At 44.6% G+C, this 18,430-nt stretch overlaps 1 protein-coding gene across 2 annotated transcripts in view; it reads left to right on the top strand.

Annotated features, from left to right (window-relative positions):
• Positions 1-18,430, top strand: part of MATN2 (matrilin 2) — a 163,021-nt gene that overhangs the window by 7,958 nt on the left and 136,633 nt on the right. For both annotated transcript variants that reach the window (XM_043879246.1, XM_043879245.1), the window contains exon 2: positions 7,847-8,017. In XM_043879246.1, the coding sequence (XP_043735181.1) occupies positions 7,873-8,017 (145 nt within the window). In that variant the 5' untranslated portion in view covers positions 7,847-7,872. The remainder of the gene's footprint in view (positions 1-7,846; positions 8,018-18,430) is intronic.

Genomic DNA, 18,430 nt, shown 5'->3' with positions numbered 1-18,430 from the left:
CTGCTGGGAGGTCTGGAGCGGGGAGCCGGCAGACGCGAGAAAGCGTCCACCCGTGGATGTGATGGTGACTCGAGGAAGACATGGGAGCTGAGGCCAAGTCTCCTGTTACCCTTGACCGTGGAGTTACCCTTCCATGAAAGGACTCGAGTCTGGGCCTGGAAAGGCCTGACTGGCAAGCAGGCTTAGACCACGGGGCGAAAATCACAGTCCACATCAGGTCAACATCTCAACATCTAATACTGAGTGCGTCCTGAGCATCACGACCTTGAGTCCGTCCCAGCAGAAGCTGGGCTCCACTCACCGGCCCTGCGGGAGCTGGGGATTCCGGTCTGAGGCGGGGGACCAGCAGGAAGGCTGCAGGGGCCGTCCGGTGTGAGAGAGTCCCGGTGGACACAGTAGCGGTTGGCGTGGACCCGAGGTATGTCAACGGAGCAGCCGCCTGTGAGAGACAAAACTACTGTATCTGATGTCTAAGGACTTTCTGCACAGAGGAGGGGACTCAAAATCTCTTTTTTTTTTAGCAAGTAGGCTGGCTGCCTGAGAGATGGCGGGGGTAGAATCTGGGCTTTGTCACTTAACTAGCTCTGAGGCCCTTGGGGGAGCATCTTTCCCTCTGTGGCTCTTGGTGTCCTACCCAAAGAATTGGGAACTAGAATGGTTGTGGGACCATATGAGATAATAATACACAAAGTGCTCTGCTCATTTCTGAGCCCGTAGTAGGCACTTGGAAAATGCTAGAGCCTCAGCCCCTTTCTCATCCAGGGGCAGGGTTTACGGCCTGGGAGGGTGTCAGGTCCAGCCTTCCTCGGGAGAGCAGCGTTGTCCTGGTCTGTGATCTGGTTTAGGCTGGGGAACATGGCTTCCAGGTCACGCCTCTCATTTTATAGCTGACTTGTTAAAGCCCAGAACGTTAAATCACCTAACTGAGGTCACAAGGCGTGTTGAGACAGAGCCAGGCCTCTCCTCTCAAGGCCCCTGGCATGCAGTGTTGGCTCCCGTGAGATTCTAGGCGCCTGTCAATTGACTTGGAACAGTGATGCTTAGAAGTTATAGCTAAGACGGTCAGAACAATCTCCTCTCTCTCTCTCCTCCACCCTCTTGGTAAAGCTAAATGAAAAGACTCATTGTCTCCTGGAGAGGAGAAAAATTGCTAGAACAAAAGTCAAAACTGTTGTATTTTTTTTTTTTTAATATTCTTTCCATGCCCCCAAATGCTTCATGGAATCTGTTTTGATTGAATTAACCTCTATTTCTCAGTACAACAATTCTTCTCATATGCCCATCTATGAAAGGAACTGTTTCTCAAACGTCATTCCATTTTCTGGTGAGAACTGGCTCTGGCTTCTGTTCTTCAAATGCTAGCAGTTATAAATGCCACACTGAGAAACAATGATTAATGTGGGCTACATGTACTGACTTATTTTTTCTTGTTTCACTGCCATTGAATTGTTTAAAAAGGTCTATCTTGTCAGATATTAATACTGCCATACTGGTTTTATGTTGACTTGTATACAGTATCCTTTCCCCTATTTCTTTAGATTTTTTTTTAACAGCTTTTTTGAAGTTGAACTTAAACAATAAAATTCTCCCCTTTGGGATCTTCCCTGGTGATCCAGTGGTTAAGAATCTGCCTTGCAATGCAGGGGACACAGGTGCGATCCCTGGTCAGGGAACTAAGACCCCACATGCCATGGGGCAACAAACACCTGATGAAGCCAAAAATAAATATTTTTAAAAAAAATCTTCAGTTTTAAGTGTGTAATTTGATGGACTCTGACAAATGTATAGAGCCATGTAACCTCTATCACAATCATGGTGAATACTTATGTCACCCCCCAAATTTCCCTCCTGCCTCTGTGTTGTTCAGTCGCTCAATTGTGTCCGACTCTTTGTGATCCCATGGATTGCAGCATGCCAGGCTTCCCTGTCCATCACCAACTCCTGGAGTTTGCTCAAACTCATGTCCATTGAATCAGTGATGCCATCCAACCATCTCATCTTCTGTTGTCCCCTTCTCCTCCTGCCTTCAGTCTTTCCCAGAATCAGGGTCTTTTCCAACGAGTCAGCTTTTCACATCAAGTGGCCAAAGTATTGGAGCTTCAGCTTCAGCATCAGTTGTTCTAATGAATATTCAGGATTGATTTCCTTTAGGATGGACTGGTTGGATCTCCTTGCAGTCCAAAGGACTCTCAAGACTCTTCTCCAACACCACAGCTCAAAAGCATCAATTCTTCAGCACCCAGCCTTCTTTAAGGTCCAACTCTCGCATTCATACATGACTACTGGAAGAATCATACCTTTGACTAGACGGACCTTGTTGGCAAAGTAATGCCTCTGCTTTTTAATATGCTGTCTAGGTTTGTCATAGCTTTTCTTCCAAGGAGCAAGCATCTTTTAATTTCATGGATTCAGTCACCATCTGCAGTGATTTTGGAGCCCAAGAAAATAGTCTCTCACTGTTTCCATTGTTTCCCCATCTATTTGCCATGAAGTGATGGGACCAGATGCTATGATCTTCATTTTTGAATGTTGTTTTAAGCCAGCTTTTTCATTCTCCTCTTTCATCTTCATCAAGAAGCTATTAAGTTCCTCTTCTCTTTCGTCATAACGGTGGTGTCATCTGCATATCTGAGGTTATTGATCTTTCTCCTGGCATTCTTGATTCCAGCTCGTGTTTCATCCAGTCCTGCACTTCGTATGTCCTCTGCGTGTAAGTTAAATAAGCAGGGTGACAATATACAGCCTTGATGTGCTCCTTTCCCAATTTTGAACCAGTCCATTTTTCCATGTCTGGTTCTAACTGTTGCTTCTTGACCTGCAAAATTTCTCAGGAGGCAGGTAAGGTGTTCTGGTATTCCCATCTCTTTAAGAATTTCCAACAGTTTGTTGTGATCCACACAGTCAAAGCCTTTAGCGTAGTCAATGAAGCAGAAGTAGATGTAGCTGACCTTCCTTTTCCATCCAATCCCCTGAGATCAAATCAGAACCATTGATCTTCTTTCTGTCATGGAGTGTTGCCCTTTATTGGATGTCACATAAATGGAATTGTTCTGTGTGTATTCTTTTTGTGTCTGGCTACTTTCACTTAGCCTAATTAGTTTGAGATTCATCCATTAATTGCTAACTATTAGTCCATTTTATGGATGTACCACAATTTATTTATCTGTTCATTAGTATATGGACATTTGTGTTCCCAGTTTTTAGCTTTCACAAAGAAAGCTTCTATGAGCATCTGAGTATGTCTTTGTGTAGATGTGTTTTTATATCTTTTGGGTAAATATGTAGGTTTCTGGATGGCCCGGTTTGCCCAGGGCTGAGTTTTCTGGGATGAAAGGCTTTCAGTGCTAAAACACAGGCAATTCTAGGCAAACCAGGCCAGTTGGTCACCTTGTCTTGTTTCATTTAGGAAATGTATGTTGAACTGTATGAGCAACTGCTGTATTGTTTCCCTAAAGGACTGTGTCATTTTGCATTCTTACCAGCAACATATTAGAATTCCAGTTTTTTACATTTGTGTCAATGCTTGGTTATATCAGTCTTTTTAATTTTAGATATTCTGGTGAATTTGTCATGGAATGTCATTATGATTTTTTTTTTAAATGTTTATTTATTTATTTTGGCTGTGTGGAATGTTAGTTTTAGCTTGAGGGATCTTTGGTCTTCATTGTGGCACTCAAGATCTTTAGTTGTGGAATTTGAGATCTAGTTTCCTGAGCAGAGATCGAACCCAGGCCCCCTGCATTGAGAGTGCAGAGTCTTAGCCACTGGACCACTGAGGAAGTCCCTGTCATTGTGATTATTAATTTGCATTTTTCTAATGACTGAGAATGTTGAACATTTTCTCATATATTTATTTATTTCCTGAACGTCTTCTTTGGTGATGTGAGTGTTCAAATATTTTGCACGTTTTCAAGTGGGTTGTTTGTGTTGTTATAGGGATTTATGTCTGGAATATAAATGATATATAGATATATAGACATATAAGGATATATGTCTTGGAAATCTTTTCTACCAGACTGTGACTTGCTGTGCCACTGCATTTTGAAAAAGGAATTTTAAAAATTTATTTTATTGAAGCATAGTTGATTTACAACATTGTGGTAATTTCTGCTCTACACAAAGTGACTCAGATATACAAACGTTCTTTTTTATATTTTTTCCATTATAGTTTATCACAGGATATTGACTATAGTTCCCTGTGCTATACAGTAGGACCTTGTTGTTTACCCAGTCTATATACAGTAGTTCGCATCTGCTAATCCTAAACTCCTCCACTCCTCTCCCCACTGGCAACCACAAGTGTGTTCTCTCTTCTGTGGGTCTGTTTGTTTCGTCGATACGTTCCCTATGTCATACCTTAAATTCCACATATAAGTGGTATCATATGATATCTGTCTTTCTCTTTCTGACTTCACCTTAGTATGATAATTTCTAGGTCCATCTGTGTTGCTGTAAGTGGCATTATTTCATTCTATAGAAAGAAAGTTTTAAATACTTTAAGATCCTAACTTGTATTTTTAAATTAGGGATTTGTGTGTCATTGTTTTATTACAGTAGTCATAAGTCAGCATCAAAGTTAATAGAAGGTACTTTAAATGGCTCAATATGACACAATTAACAATGTGTACTTCATATTAATTGGTTTGATTGCATAAAGATAATAACAATAGCTGTCATTTTTTGGACACTTCCTATATACCAGGCAGTATTCTATGTGCTGGATTTTTTTAACTTATTTAGTTTTAATTGGAAGATAATTGCCTTGCAATATTGTGTTGGTTTCTGCCACGTATCAACACGAGTCTGCCATAGGTATACATATGTCCCCTTCCTCTTGAACCTCGCTCCCACCTGCCACCTCATTCTATGTGCTTTATATATTTGAGCTTATTTAATTCATACAACAACCAGGTCTCCTTATTATCCCCAATTTAAAGATGAGGAAACTGTGGCAGAGAGAGGTAAAGTAACTTGCTCGGGGTTAGACAACTAGAAATGTTTAGTTGTGTTTATTCTTTTTTTAAAAAAATTTATTTATTTATGGCTGCACTGGGTCTTAGTTGCTGCTCGCGGGCTTTCTCTAGTTGTGGCGCGCTTTCTCCAGTTGCACCCTTTGTTTCTGGCGCAGGGACTTCTCATTGCCCTGGGTGGTGGCTTCTTTTGTTGCAGAGCGCAGGCTCTAGGGTGCTTGGGCTTCAGTAGTTGCTCAACTTTCAGGCTTAGTTGTCCTTCGGTAAGTGGAATCTTCCCACGTCAGGGATCGAACCTGTGTCTCCTGAATTGGCAGGCAGATTCTTAACCACTGGACCACCAGGGAAGTCCAGTCCTGTTTATTCTCAACTCCCTATCCCTCAGTATCTCCAGGGCCTTTTGGTAAGCAGTGGTGACTCGAAAATGCAAACACCTCTTGAAATCCACAGTAAACCCAAGCCACAGGAAATGGTGTTTGTTCTTTGAAAATGATAATTATCACCACAACATGTTCTAAATGTTTGGATTTAATTGCAGATGTGTCGGGATGGACATGGACCCTTGAGAGCATGTTGTATATATTTTGAAAGAAACAAACGTGGACTTTGCACATATGGGAAGAGGAGATCATCACTAAAATAATAAATTACATATAAATGATGTAATACACTTAGAACTGATAAAACCAAGGAAACTTGAAATAAACAGTAGGTTTAGGATCAGAGAAAGAGGGAAAATCTTTTAAGTTTTCTTCCTTTTCTAAAAAGGAATCTCACAGGTTAGGCTATGAAAAGGGACCAGTTAGTAAAGAGCTTTATTTTGTTTAGAAGGGGTGGGCAGTAGTTATCCATAATGAACTAGCAATATTCTGGAGCTTCACCCCTTTATTACCTGCATGTGAAAGTAACTAAAAGTGAAGTCGCTCAGTCGTGTCCGACTCTTTGCGACCCCATGGACTGTAGCCTACCACGCTCCTCCATCCATGGGATTTTCCAGGCAAGAGTACTACCTTAGGTAAATTATTTAACTTCTTTACTTACTTTAAGAATTAAATGGCTTAATACATTTAAAGCACTTGGCTCAATGCCTGGCACATAGTAAGCACTGAATAAACATCTGCTATTTTTAATGGAGTCTTAAGGCAGAGTGAAAAGTGAGCTAGTGCAACACAGCAAGTGTGAAAAACTGTGGTCTTTGAAGGTCGACAGGCCCAGGTTCATCTCCAGGTCAATTCCCAAAAGCAGTTTGCTGAACAAACAGTTCATTGAATTATTAAAGTTGTTTGTTTTTTTTTTTTTCCCACGTTTTGGGAAGTGATCCCTGCCCTTGTCCTGTCCTGGTCCCACCTCTGACGGTGAAACAGCTATGGCCTTTCATGAATTGGCTTCTGGGGACTTGGCTTGCAGCTAGCCAAGTTTTCTGTTAATTGGTGAATTGGTAAATTAGCCGCTTACCCTGGGTTTGAATCCCTTCTTTGCTATGAGGCTCGGTGGCCTTGGTCAAGTTACTAAAGTTCTCTGAGCCTCAGTTTCCTCATCTCTAAAAAGCAGAAACAGTAATTCTGATTGCTGCAAGATAGGTATGAGGATTAGATGAAATCAACTGGGTGAAAAGGCCAAGCACAAGATGAGATCTTAGTAAAGAAACTTTACAGGCAGATGATCTTCCTTAAATGTTGTTCTTCCTTAAATATTCCCTCCTCCCCACTAATTTGTGTAAATTAATAAATTGCTTATGACATTCATCGTGACGACTGAAACTGGAAGAAAAACAATTTAAACCTAGTCCCAGGACATTGTGAGGGTTTGCCAGGCAGAAGAGTCCATATCATTCACCACATGGCAAGTGCCTTTCCCATCCCACGTGAGGCATTGAGACTGGCCAGCCTGGGAAAGCCTGGATCTGATCACGTCACTTCCCTGCTCAGAATCTTTCCTCCAGAGCCTTTAACAGCAGTTACTCTGCAGGACCAGCACAGAAAACGGTTCAAGTCTGGTCAAGAGTGTGCTACTCCGATTGAAACCGTCTTGCCTCAGTGGATATCTGAAACTCAACTCAGGGCTAAAATTCTTTCTGCATCTGAGAGCTTCTTGCTCAACATTGCTCTGGATCCTGTTCTTCTCTGCTCTCCTAACACTTTTGCTTGCTTGCTTGCTGTCCCCACCTCCCCACGTGCGCCAGACACTACCCTGAATGCATCAGTTACATGGGTGAAGTCACTCAATTAGCTAATATTATCCCATATTCCCACATGGCATGGGGAGGTTAAGTAGCTTGCCCAAGGTCACACACAGCAAGTGTCAGAGCCAGAATCCAGAGCCCGGCAGTCTGGTGCCAGAGTTCAAGCCTTTAACCACTGAACCACGCTCCCTCTTAATAGACGCATGTGGGAGGCAGGGAGGCTGGGAGGCTAAGTCATGTTAACTTATGCAGCTGTATGTGAATTCCTTGGGAAACATACAGATTAATTCCTGCCATCCGCCGTTATTAGACTAAGAAAATATCGTTACTTGGACTCCTCGGGTGGCGTTTTCCCTTCTTCAAATCCAGGATATAGAATGTGACTACGAATAATTGAAAATAAACTTGATTGAAAAGAAACTTCAGGGTAGATTTTTTTTTTCCCCCAAGTTTTCTGTTCAGTCTTATCGTGACCAAAGTGGCGAAAAATTCCAACTATGCACGCCCTGCTCAGGCCATTCAAGAGCCTACCAGTGGGGTCTGAGGGTCACACACACAAATGGCATTTTAAGTACCAGCGGCACGTCTGATTGGGGAAAGGCAGGGGGCGGGAGGGTGTGTGGGTCTACTGCTCCTCGGGCTCAGGGAGACCCGGAAACCTCACCCAGCCCTCTTCTCCTGTTGTTTGTCACAGCCTAGCCCCTCTTCCTCTTCTTGAAGATGGAAAAGATGCTGGTGGGCTGCTTTCTGCTGCTCTTCGGACCGACCCTCCTCCTCCCTGCTGAGGCCAGGGAGCGGCGGCCTCCTCCCAGGTCCATCTCCAGAGGGAGACACGCTCGGACCCACCCTCAGACGGCCCTCCTGGGTGAGTGACGGGTGGGTGGGGGGCTCCGCCCCAGAAACAGGCCGAGGTGGTCCAGGGCGGGCCTCCAATGGAGGCGGGGCCTGCCCTGGGTGCCCGCTTTGGGTGTGCTGGGGGAGAGGGCATCTCATTGGCAAGGAGAGGGCATCTCATTGGCGGGGAGTCGTCCTGAGTTGAGGATGTGGTTGTACGTTGGTTTTCAAGTGAAATGAAAACCTCTTCTATTGCAAAACTTTCCATTTAATCTGAAGCTCCTGACTTTTTTCCAGTAAGCAAGGGCGTGGGTTTTCATCTGAAAAGGTCCTGGTTGGACTTACCCGGACAAGGGTGTTGTGAGAATGTTTTCTTGGGTCTGTCTGCGGATCTGTGTTGATGATGCTTCCCTACCTGGCACCTTGGGAAGAAGAGCAGGTTTGTGGAAGGTGGAAGCTGGCACGAAAGAGAGATGGAATCAGGAGATTAGAAATATAAGATGTCAGAGGTCTGTGTTTCTCTCCCAGTGAACGTGTTTCCTTCAGGTGAAGCTTTTTCTTTCTCCAAGAGAAAGGAAAGATCCTGAAAACACGTAGGATATAGAGGAATGGGCCTGGTTCTGAACATGGGCTCTGGAAGGCCGAGGATGCAGGGGTCACAGGAAGGCTGGTCAGTGGCAAGACGGTGTTTTTGGCATAGACCTGGCTTCATAGACCTGGCCCTGATGCTGACCAAGTGGGTACACTTAGGCCACGTAACCTCTCTGAGGTTCAGTCTCCTCATCCATAAAATGGGAATTCTAACGCTGATCTTTGTGAGAAGAAGGCATGGTAATGAATATATGTGAATTATAGGTACACAGTGAATGAAAGCTTTCCCACAACCATCATTCCATGAAGTTGTTCTCCAAAACTGTGGGTTTTTTTGTTTTTTTTTGCTACATGGACAGAGGATGAGATGGTTGGATGGCATCACCGACTCAATGGACATGAGTTTGGGTAGGCTCCGGGAGTTGGTGATGGACAGGGAGGCCTGGCGTGCTGCAGCTCATGGGGTGGCAAAGAGTTGGACATGACTGAGTGACTGAACTGAACTGATGCAGGATCTTAGTTCCCCAACCAGAGATCTAATTCGTGCCCATGTAGTGAAATAAGGAGTCTTAACCACTGGACCTCCAGAGAAGTCCCTCCAGAACTGTGTTTCATATTTGTATCTTGTTGGCCAGCCCCTAAAATCTGACCCCCTCTGAAGGAGACTGAGAGAACTATCACGTGTCTGGTTGCCTCAGCATCTGAAATGACAAGAGACCAGAGGAACCAGAAGCTCTGTTCTGAGAGATCAGAATCTTTACGGTGCTTTAAGTGATGACCCCAAGGATGCTGGGCCCTTCATGTCTTTAGTCTCCTGAGAATCTGTTTCCATAGTGACATGAACATATGATTTCTGCATATGTGGAAAGGACTTGGCGATGTTTAGTATACTGATTAATGGACTTTTTAAAAATGTTTCAAGATGATAAACATATGTCATCATAAGATAAACATATCTGTCTATCATCTATCTATCTATAAAGAGAGATGGCAGAGGTGTGTGGGTGTGTGAGAGGGAGAGAGAGAGAGCTAAAAATGCCTGATTCCTAGATCAACAGCAGTGATTATACAGTTGGGTTTCTAATGGGGCTGTTTTTGGAATGAGCCACCCCATACTTAGCCAGAAGAGCATACATGTGCCTCTTGGTATTAGCTATCTCTGCCCCGACTCCCTGCCTTTCTCTCTTCCCCCCACACATACTTTCTGATACACACACATGCACATAGACACACACACTCACACACTCTCACCTTCCCCCCACACACAGACACTGGGCCTCCCCTAGTGGTCAGCATTCACTGCTCTCTCCTTTGACTTGAGCTCTGGCTCTGAAAGAGAAACCTGGTCTTCGCAGGTAAGAGATCCTGTTTTGCTAAGGGCATCAACCCCAAGTCTATCATCCTCCCCCTCTGCTTTTCTGATTTTGCAGGAGAATGTGTCAGGGACAAAGAGGGGGTAGGATATGGTACACCTCTGCCCCCCAAGGAATGGCATGTCCACTCCCTGATGTGTGGGAGGGCAGCTTGACTTGGGAACGTGGGGAGTGAGTGTGAACCATGAAACTGAAGGTAAACACCACCGTTCTGGCCTGGATTCTCTAGTGCCACCTGCTTTCGGTTTACCTTTGACAGCGAACAAAGATGGAGAAGTCGTGCTCCTTGTAGTCCTTGCCCTCACTGCTTTTTTGATGGCTGGATTGGTGATACCCACTGTATGGTGTATCCCACCAATTACTTGCTTGTATGACTTTCTCTGAATGTTTAACAGAGTAGAAGCAGAATTATTTCATAGGCTAAATTTTCATTTGAATTTTCTGATTAAAAAAAAAATTTATATTTGTGTGTAAATTCAAGTGAGAGGCCGGGTAACAACTTGAGTCTATTAAAAAAATAATGCAGGTATTTTTCTGCCTTCCTATAGATGTTTGCATGTCACTCAAGTGGTAGTCCGTGATGTGTGTCCAGGAGGGCTTGCCTTCTACTTCATTCATTTATCTGGAATTTCTGCTCTGTGCCAGACATGAGGGGGTTAAAGTGCAACCAAGAAGTACACATGCAGTGGGGAAGACATGTGTGAAAAGGTCATTAACTTGCTGGAATCTGTGTGCAAAAGTAGAGGCGTAGCTAAGTTATAGCTCTACTCTGCCTGCTGTTGGCTCAGTTTAAGAAAGTGGTTCTCAAACTTTTGGATCTCAGGACCTTCGTACACTCACAAATTACTGAGGATCCCAAAGAGCTTTTGTTTTTGTGGGTTAAATCTACTGAGGTTTACTGGAGCAGAAATTGAAATGGAGGGACTTCGTTGGTGGTTCAGTGGTTAAGAATCCACCTGTTGGGCTTCCCTGGCGGCTCAGCAGTAAAGAATATGCCTGCCAGTGCATCAAGGCAGGAGACTTGGGTTCAGTCCCCGGGTCAGAAAGATCCCCTGGAGAAGGAAATGGCAAACCACTCTAGTATTCTTGCCTGGAAAATTCCATGGACAGAGGAGCCTGGTGGGCTCCAGTCCATGAGGTCTTGCAAAAGAATCAGACATGACTTAGAGACTGGCATGGATGCATGGGTGAGTATTCAGTTGTGTCCAACTCTTTGCAACAACAACAAAAAAGAATCCACCTGCCAATGCAGGGGATAGAGGTTCAATCCCTGGTCTCGGAAGATTCCACATGTCGAGGAGCAACAGGTGCTGTAACTACTGAGCCTGAACTCTAGAGCCCGGTAACCACAACTAGTGGGCCAACACTCTGCAACAAGAGAAGCCACCACAGTGAGAAGCCCACACACTGCAGTGAAGACCCAGTGCAGCCAAAAATAATAAATAAAATTTAAAGGCAAAATTGAAAAGGAAAACTATAAAAATATTAATTAATTTTAAAATAACAGTAATAAAGACACAGGGCTTCCCTCGTGGCTCAGCTGGTAAAGAATCCACCTGCAATGTGGGAGACCTGGGTTTGACCCCTGAGTTAGGAAGGTCCCCTGGAGAAGGGAAAGGCTACCCATTCCAGTATTCTGGCCTGGAGAATTCCATGGACTATATATAGTCCATGGGGTCACAAAGAGTCGGACATGACTGAGTGACTTTCACTTCACTTCAGTAAACACAAAACCTGATGCATGATGCAAATTAAAATATTTGTATAATAATATTTTCAAAATAAAAATATTATGAGAAGAATGGAGGATTTCACATTTTTGCAACTCTGCTTAATGTCTAGCTTAATTAAAGACACCTGGATTCTCATTTCTCATCCATTCAGTCTGTTATGAAATACTTTTTGGGTTGTGTTACTTGAAGAAAATATGGCCTCACACAGATATGTAGTCAGAAAAAGGAGGAACTTAATTGTAATAGCCATTTATATGAGTATGGGTATTCTTTGACACGACACCAGAACTAGACAAATAATAGTTTCTTCAAGATTAATAGTAGTGTGGACTCTAAAACCACCTCAGGATACATTTTGAACTATATACACACGTAAGAGAGAGTATAAAAGGCAAACATTAGTGTTGTTACAAAAATAGTTTTGATTTCATGGACCCTCAGGTGGGGGTCCCCAAACCCCACTTTGAAAATGGCTGGTTTAGGGGAGCATTCCCAGGGAAAGTTGGGACCACATGAAGCTGGGAGATGAGCTGCCAGGAAAGCCGTGAGGATGGAGCATGGAGGTGGGGGCTGGTGAGGCCATCAGGACCGCCATGTCTGTAAAGCAAGTGGTCTGAGCTAGAGACAAGCCCAGAGGAGGTGGGAACCAGGTAACTTAGGACCTTGGGGACGCCAACAAAAAGTCTGGGCTTCGTGCTGCAGAGGTGGGAGCCCTGGAAGACGTGAAACTGGCAACAGTGGTGGTCACTGCTGATTCCCTTTCCACCCACTGTGCCACCTGGGCAGCCTAAGCCGGGTGTGCTGTGTGTGTGAGTGTCCGCCTCTTTGTGACCCCATGGACTGTAGCCCACCGGGCGCCTCCGTCCACGGGATTCTCCAGGCAAGAATACTGGAGTGGGTTGCCATTCCATTCTCCAGGGGATCTTCCCAACCCAGGAATCGAATCTGGGTCTCCCACATGGCAGGCAGACCCTTTACCGTCTGAGCCACCAGGGAAACCCAGGGTTTCCTGGGCTATACGCAAAGCCTAAGCTCATGGAAGCTGTTAGATTCTTCCCTCTGCACCTCTCCTGCCTCAGTGGCACCTGTCCCCTCCCAGACTCCTTCCTAAGTTCCCTTCAGGGTGGTGCTAACTGGAAGTCATGTTGCTCCCCACTCCTAATTGCCGCCTGCTCTGCATCTGCACACTTTTCTCCTTATTATGTCACAGTCATATGGGGATGGAGCTGTCACCAGGGCCACCAGTGGGGGCATATCAGCCTTTTTGGAAACCTTAGCCCTCCTTGCCCAAGTCCCACTGTATTGGTGAAGCCCCTCACTCTTGGAATGACAGTACATGCAAACCGTCCGTGCGCGTCCACCTGCTGGCTCCCCTGTTTTGTTTGTCTTTTACGAGGTCCTGTTGACATGTGCTGTCTTTTCTAAATTCACCAAGCTCGCTCATTTTATTTCCACTAACTAACCTTGAAAGCTTTTCCTTTCCCTGCAATAGACTCCCCTTTCGGATCAATGGCGCCCGCAAAGAATTCATGCTTGTGATTGAAATGAGCACGTTGTGACAACAGGACAGTAGATTCAAGAAGTGGGAGGTGGTGCCCCAGAGTGTGTTGGAGCGGGGATGGTGGGAGCTGACTTCCCATCCCCTCAACTCTGCTAGGAAAAATTCCAGAGGTGTTCAGGGGGTAAAGGTCATGAAATTTAATAACATTTCTTCCAAACAGTTAATTCACTACTTAAAAATAAGCTAATGAAGACAATCGAAGAACTCACAGTATACAGCTCCAGATTCTGTTCCTGGGAAGGCGTAGTACGTTACTAGGCATTTATTTCCAATTTTGCATACGTCTCTAATTAAACCTGATCTCAGAACATCAGAAAAAATGAAATGTTTCAAACAAGGAGCTGAAGCCTAAATTAGCAATGTGACCGAAGGAACTGGCTGGCCTAGGGAATTAAGTGTAAGAATGCCCTACCCTGTGTTGCCAATGGAGGTTCTTGCCTGGGCTGATAATTATTAACATTTTCAAGCATTGGCTGCCAGTAAATGAATTTCCACATCCTGAAACAATCCCCTTAATTGACATTTGTTGGCACCCTCAGTGAGGGAAGAAAAGTAGATGCCAGAAGCTATCTGAACTTTTGGCTTCTGGAAGGACAAGACCCATTGACGCCACCAGTCTTAACATGCCCTGAAGCCACTCTGTCACGGATACAACTTTTGTCTCCTTCCTTGAACTTTCTGGGGCTTTGTTCACCCTCTTCTACGTGGAGTATTTTTACTTTGTTGTTGTTGTTCAGTCACTCAGTTGTATCTGACTCTTTGTGACCCCGTGGACTGCAGCACACCAGGCTTCCCTGTCCTTCACTATCTCCTGGAGTTTGCTCAAACTCATGTCGGTTGAGTCGGTGATGCCATCCAATCATCTCATCCTCTGTCGTCCCCTTCTCCTCCTGCCTTCAATCTTTCCCATCATCAGTGCCTTTTCTAATGAGTCAGCTCTTTTCTTTGGGTAAGGCTTATTATCACCCTTGGAGAAGGAAATGGCAACCCATTCCAGTACTCTTGCCTGGAAAATCCCGTGGATGGAGGAGCCTGGTAGGCTAGAGGGCATGGGGTCGCAAAGAATAGGACACAACTGAGTGACTTCACTTTCACTTTCACTATTGTCAGGCAAGGGCAGACTAAATGCCACCTCCTCCCCCTGCCAGCCAGGCAGGACCCTCCCATCCCGGGATGGGCCACAAGCACTCAGATCCTCTGCCAAGGTGTCAACTCACTTTGCTTTATATTCTGAGGGGTAATAATGGCACATACCAAGGATTCCTATTCTGGTTATTTTTGTACTTGCCCTGTTTTTAGCATCAGATTGTAAACCCTTGAAGGAAGGCACCGTTTTTTATGTCTCATGACACCTCTGGAGGTACGATCACTTAGTGAGACCTTGCTGTGAGTAGGGACAGGCCCGCCCACTGGATCTATGTAAAAAAGACAAAACACTGCAAGGTGGTGATAGGTTTATCTCATTTTCAGATGAGGAAGCCCAGGAGAAGAGAAGTAAAGCGATTTGGTAAATTTGTTAAGGCTTCTGAAAGTTAAAGTCGCTCAGTCGTGTCCGACTCCTTGTGACCCCGTAGACTGTAGCCCGCCAGGCTCTCTGTCCATGGGCTTCTCCAGGCCAGAAAAGTGGAGTGGGTAGCCGTTCCCTTCTTCAGGGGATCTTCCCAACCCAGGGCTGGAACCCAGGTCTCCTGCATTGCAGGCAGATTCTTCACCGTCTGAGCCACCAGGGAAGCCCAAGATACCACAGTGGGTAGCCATTCCCTTCTCCAGCGGATCTTCCTGACTCAGGAATCGAACCGGGTCTCCTGCATTGGCAGGTGGATTCTTTACCAGCTGAGCTACACACTTCTGAAAACCCAGAATGAAAAGTTGTCCTTCCCAGCCCCACCCTACTCCGCAAGAGGACTCGTGGCTGAGGAGTTGTGTGTTTGAGCAAAGAAATACTCGAGCTTGCTTGACCAGGAGTTTTGAGCAGACCACGAGATGCCCATCAGTCTTTGGAGGTGTTGCTGCTACTGCAGGTCACACCGGGGTCACTGACCTCAAGCCCCCTCTTTGGTCCCGCCCACAGCGGAAGCTCTGCGGTTGTTGGACCACGGAGAGGATGAGGCATACAGATGGCTGATTTCATCCTCCTGTCCATGGTTGCAGTCTCTTAGCACGTGACTCCGAGAAAGCTGCTTTTTCCTCTCCAGTGTATTCACCTATAAAGGGAGGTGACTGGAGTCAGGGATCTTTCATGTCTCATCTGGGGCGTGGTGACATCACCTATTCCCGCCTTCTCGTCCCTTCTCTGGCTCCCGGTAGTGAACCTCCTCTCTCCGCCATCCCCGATGCGATCTTTGGCTTTCTTTCCTTCTCTCCGGATGAGAGGGAGAAGTTTTAAGATAGAAGGGATGGGGCAGCAGAATCAGGCAGGGGGTTGGTAGCAGGTAGGGTGCGCAGTAAGATCTGGGAAACTGAACACTGGTCCTCATGCCTAATTGTCTCTCAGAAGCTCTGAAAGACTCATTGCACACAGACCGCTGGCTGGTTCGCAGGACCAGAGTGTTTGATTCAGTAGGCCTGGGTTGGGGCTTGAGAAGTTGCCATTTCTGAAGACTTCAGTTTGAGAATCTTTGCAGAGGAGAAATCTAGGAGTTGGGGTGGGGATGGGCAGGAGGAAAGGATCTTAGTAAGAGATGCTAAGCATGAACCAGAGAGACAGTGCAGGATGAATAACATTTGCTGAGAAAATTGCAGCTGCAGCGTATAAGCGAACTGTCAGCTGGGTCGACTCTTTCTGCGGCTTTGAATAGGCTGCTCGCATTTTCCTACCCAGGGGGAGTTAGCAAACGTGGGGAGCCTCAAGCCTCTTACAGCACAGTGATTAGCACACATCTAAAGAAGCCAGTGTCTGGCGTGTGTCTTTATCATCAGAACTGGTTATAAAAATGAAGGTTGATGCATAGAGCTGATCAAATTGTTTTTAAGTATAGCAAAGACTTAAAAAAAGAATAACCCCTTTGAAGTGAGATCACACCCTTTGTCAATCTCCCGCTGTGCATCCTCTGGGACAGAGCCAGGGCCCAATTATGGACGTGATGGAGGGACTGTCGTGGCGCTGCTCAGTCCGGACGCAGAAAGCACATCTCCTCTCCTCGCTGTCAGCCTGTTTTATGTATAAAGCAACATCTCTTTTATCATTCAGTCATTATAAACTATATGAAGTGAATTCTTCATTCCTATCTTGTGATTAATACCGAGAAGCTCCAAAAAGAATAGTATCTGACTTAAGCCACAGACTTAAAAACTTTCCTAGTCAACGAATACATAACCTGACTTTCTTCTACAGAGTCTCTCACCTTCTCTTCTCTAGTAAACTCTGTCCCCTTCCTTTTCTGTAACTCTGTTTTATCTCTTCTTCTCCATTCCCGTCCCTCCCTCATTCCCTTCTTCAGTTCCAGGATGTTTGATCCTCAGCTTGCCCATGTGTTTGGCACCTGCATTGTGTATGTGTGGGTGTCCTTTCAGTAGGTGACATAGCCACTTTTTCTTTTCTCCTCTTTGATGGCTGCTGCTCTTGGGGGCAAGGCATATAGCCTTACCCTTCCAGAGACAATCATGTCCCAGGTTTCCCTACCAGATGATAATAATAACAACATTAATGATGGCTGCCCCTTTTGGGAGAGCATCTACTATGTGCTAGGCAGTTCACCCTTCCCTCTATGTGGTGTTAATATTATTATCCCCATTTTACAGATGAAGAAACTGAGGCTTAGAGACGTTAAATGTTTTGCTCTAGGTCATGCCACCACTGAGCAGCAGAGGTGGGGTTGGAGAAGCCAACGTAACATTTCCTTTGGCTCAGATTCTTTTCTGCAACCCTCCTCCTGTGTTTCAGCCAACCGAATTGGACTCATCTTTCGAGTGTTCATGGAAGCGGCCCTAATTTCTCAGTTGGGGTTTGTTAATAGTGCCTCAACAACACACCCCTGCAGCAGGCTCTCTGCCCGAGCTTGTCAGCCTGGACAGTGATTGCCAGCATTGTTGTCTGCATTGTATCAGCGATGCTAATAATGTGTGAGGTACCCAACAGACACTCAGTGAACACCAAGAGAAGGAGCAAATGAACCAGTGAGCAAAGAGGAGAAGTCTCCAGAGAGGAGCCACTGGACTGGGGAATGTTCCTGAAGCCAAGGCATGTGGGAAAAAGTTGAAAGACCTGAGGATGTTTAGTTTGAAAAAAAAAAAAGAAGATGAAGGGCTCTGAAGGCTGTGTTATGGCAGAGCTTAGACTTGTTATTAAGATCATAAGACCTTAAAGAGGAAATGAAGACCCAATTACCTGAGTTTTTAAGGAAACAGATTTTTCTTCCATGTGAAACTTTGTCACCACCAGATTAGCACAGGGAATGAATTGCCTCCTCAGGCTTCAGGGATATCAAAGGCCTTATGTGTAGGGGGTTACATAAACATCTCATCTGTAAACTGCCACATTCCAGGATTCTAGGGAGGTGCCTGCAGAATTAAGAAATGAACCCAAAGATAAGGACTTTCTCCTCTATTAAAAAAAAAAGCTAACTATTTGCTTTCCAAGAAAAATCTGCCTTAGGAACCTTTGAAATAATGTTTTTTAAGCAAGGGAGAAACTAGGACTTTTTTAGTGACTGACAACGTATAATTTGTCAAATTCCTGGGTTTCTTTTCTGACAATGTTAAGTGAATGAATGAAAGAATGATTACAGGTAAATTGCCTTAGCTTTTTTGGTTAATTTGGTGTAGAGCTTGCAGTCAACAAAAATCACTAAGCCTTTATTACAGGTGCTTAGTATCACATAGCAGACTTTTTTTTTTAACTTAAGTGGAATACTTTACAATTTTTTGTATTAAATTTTACTTTCTTTGTTTAGGTTCATCATTCTCAATGAATACGCTTTTCCTCCTTAGTAAGTTCGAATCATTTCCAAATTTGATGAAATATATTCTGTATCTTTTTCCAAGTCCCTACTGAAAATATGAAAAGATATTGATATTTTATATTCTTTTGAAATTATTATAAAGAATTATCAATGATCATCTTTACTTAAAAAATTGATGTCTAAATATTTAATGACTCTTGGATACTGAAAATACAAGGAGAGCTAGTTCCAAAATTGCCTGAATAAGCAACCCATAAACATTTCATGTATTCTTGAGAGGAAATA

This window comes from Cervus elaphus, chromosome 21, assembly GCF_910594005.1.
Source record: "Cervus elaphus chromosome 21, mCerEla1.1, whole genome shotgun sequence".
Lineage (NCBI taxonomy): Eukaryota > Metazoa > Chordata > Mammalia > Artiodactyla > Cervidae > Cervus > Cervus elaphus.
Note: the sequence above shows the minus strand (reverse complement) of the source record. Positions and strands in the feature narration are given on the sequence as shown.